The sequence below is a fragment of the Propithecus coquereli genome, unplaced genomic scaffold (genome assembly GCF_000956105.1).
Source record: "Propithecus coquereli isolate 6110/MARCELLA unplaced genomic scaffold, Pcoq_1.0 Scaffold229, whole genome shotgun sequence".
NCBI classification, from domain to species: Eukaryota; Metazoa; Chordata; class Mammalia; order Primates; family Indriidae; genus Propithecus; species Propithecus coquereli.
The window spans coordinates 1,222,170-1,224,547 of NW_012147830.1; the positions used below are offsets into that span (position 1 = coordinate 1,222,170).

Consider the following 2,378-nt stretch of genomic DNA (forward strand, 5'->3'; position numbering starts at 1 on the left):
AGAGTCTACCAGCAGTAGTCTTGGGAGCTGAACAATTGATTAAAAACACGGAAAGATACAGTATTGGCAACATAAGGGCCAACCCATCAGAGGGCAGACTCTCTCAGGTTGGATCACTGGTGTGGCTCAGGACTTCTGCTGCAGACCTGTCCCATCTTATAGAACCTGTGTTCTCAGGAGAGTTGGGGCTGTATGTGTTTGTGAGCTTCCAATGGCTGTCCTGTGACTTCCTACCTTGTCTCCTGCAGAATGAAAAGAAGAATGTGAAGATGATGACTCAAAAAGGTCGGTATAGAATTGGCTTCATAGAGGAGGTGAAGGCACAGATCCTCGAGATGAGATATACCAAGGGGGAGCTCAGCATGTTCGTCCTGCTGCCGTCTTGCTCGGAAGATAACCTGAAGGGTCTAGAAGAGGTAAGTCTTCATTTCCACGTCTCTACAAAATATGTAATTATAGATCTTTGGAGAACAACACAATCTGCCATCTACCATCCTGAGGAAGGATGGTGCCTGGGTGGTACCTGAGCTATCAGAGATATCAAAGAGTATATAAAAATCTGAATTAAATGAGATATTTATTCCTGATTTGTTTAGACCTAAAGAACAAATGCCAAAAACATGGGAATTGACATTTCCTCTCTAATCTCGTAGTTCTCTGCAACCATTTTTCCAAACCAAAGGATCTGGGTCCTGAGTAACTTGAGAATTGCTACAAATAAAACAGCTTTTCCTTCTGCCTGAATGTCCTGATTTCTGGCCACATACTCAGACCATTTTTCTCTAGCCCAGTTAAAGACCCTTTAGCTGAATCTTGTTTTTGGGCACATGTACCTTGACAGAAGTAAAGGTTTTGACACTGGAATAGATTGATTGTTAGGTAGGAATTAATGAAGGCTGGAGAAGCTCAGCTACATTTTATCCAAAGGGGTAAAGAGATAGGGATAGAGGGAGAAAGAGAGAGAAATACCTATATAGCAGGTATAGTAATTATAATATCAATAACAATCGTTATTCAGTATTTACGATGTGCCTGCACTGTTTTAACCACTTTACACACATTATTTTGTTAATCCTTGCAAGAGCCTAATAGTATTACGTCTATTTTTTAGAAGAGGAAATTTAACTTCAGAATGTTAGGGCTTTGCCAAAGCACTCAACTAATTAACTGAGCTTTGCTGGGCTTTGAACACTCACCTGTCAAACACCAAAGCATGCTGGAACTCAAATTGTCCCATAACTTCTTCTAAAGAGGAAAGACGTTTGCTTGGAGGAGTTTTAAATGGAACCAGACTCTTCTGAGGCTTAGAGAAAGACCCTGATGGTTGTCACTGACTGTAGAAACAGACTCATGCCCCTTAAAGTAACTGGGACATTCTTTGCAGACTCATAATCTGACCCTGAATATTATTTCCTTCCGCTCATAGCTTGAAAGGAAAGTCACCTATGAAAAAATAGTGGCCTGGAGCAGCTCAGAAAACATGCATGAAAAAACGGTAGCTGTGTCCTTCCCTCAGTTCACCCTGGAAGACAGCTACGATCTCAATTCTATTCTACAAGACATGGGCGTCACGGATATCTTTGATGAAAGGAGGGCAGATCTTACTGGAATCTCTCCAACTCCCAATTTGTATTTGTCAAAAATTGTCCACAAGACCTTCATGGAGGTGGATGAAAATGGCTCAGAGGCAGTGGCGGCCAGCGGGATTGTTGGCATGGCAAAGTCAATGCCATCGGTGGTGGAGTTTAAGGTCGATCGCCCTTTTCTCCTTTTCATCAGCCACAACAAAACCCAAAGCATTGTCTTCTATGGAAGGGTCAGCTCTCCTTGAAAGGGGCCCATTCTCTAGTCGGGAGCTGGAGGAAAATGGCCGTACACTCTTCCCCTCGTCTAAGAAGGGTACTTGCCTTTTTGCCAAAATCTAAAGCTGACCGCTCCCTTCCTCCGGCCATCAGCCCAGCTTATCCTCGTCTTCCTCTCACTCTGCAGCTGTTTTCATCTGAGTCTGTTGGTATTGAATTGCCCTTGCTCCCTCCCTAACCTTTCCCCACCCTAAACATTCAAGCACGTAAATTCACCCTCTGTGACCTGAAGGGCAGCACCGTTGAGAATGGTTTTGGTTTTATTTCTTACCTACCTCCTTATGAAAGACTCCTGAAAGTTCAGGTCATTAGACCCATTCTAAGAGATCGCAAACTCAGAAGCCGCTTTAACAGATGGCAAGAGAAAACGTTTGACTGGAATGTCTTTTGAAAACTCAGCTCTATTTTTAGGGTAGTTATAATTTTGTGGCCATCACTGGTCCGGATGCTCTGCCTCTTCCTCTTCTGTCTTCTTACTGCATAGAAGGTGTCCTGTGAAGTCTTTGAGAGGGTTTG

The 2,378-nt window shown here is 43.3% G+C and overlaps 1 protein-coding gene across 2 annotated transcripts in view; it reads left to right on the top strand.

Annotated features, from left to right (window-relative positions):
• Positions 1-1,831, top strand: part of SERPINB12 (serpin peptidase inhibitor, clade B (ovalbumin), member 12) — a 13,873-nt gene extending 12,042 nt beyond the window's left edge. For both annotated transcript variants that reach the window (XM_012645279.1, XM_012645280.1), the window contains exons 6-7: positions 249-416; positions 1,427-1,831. In XM_012645279.1, the coding sequence (XP_012500733.1) occupies positions 249-416; positions 1,427-1,831 (573 nt within the window). The remainder of the gene's footprint in view (positions 1-248; positions 417-1,426) is intronic.
• The last annotated feature ends 547 nt before the right edge of the window (positions 1,832-2,378 follow it).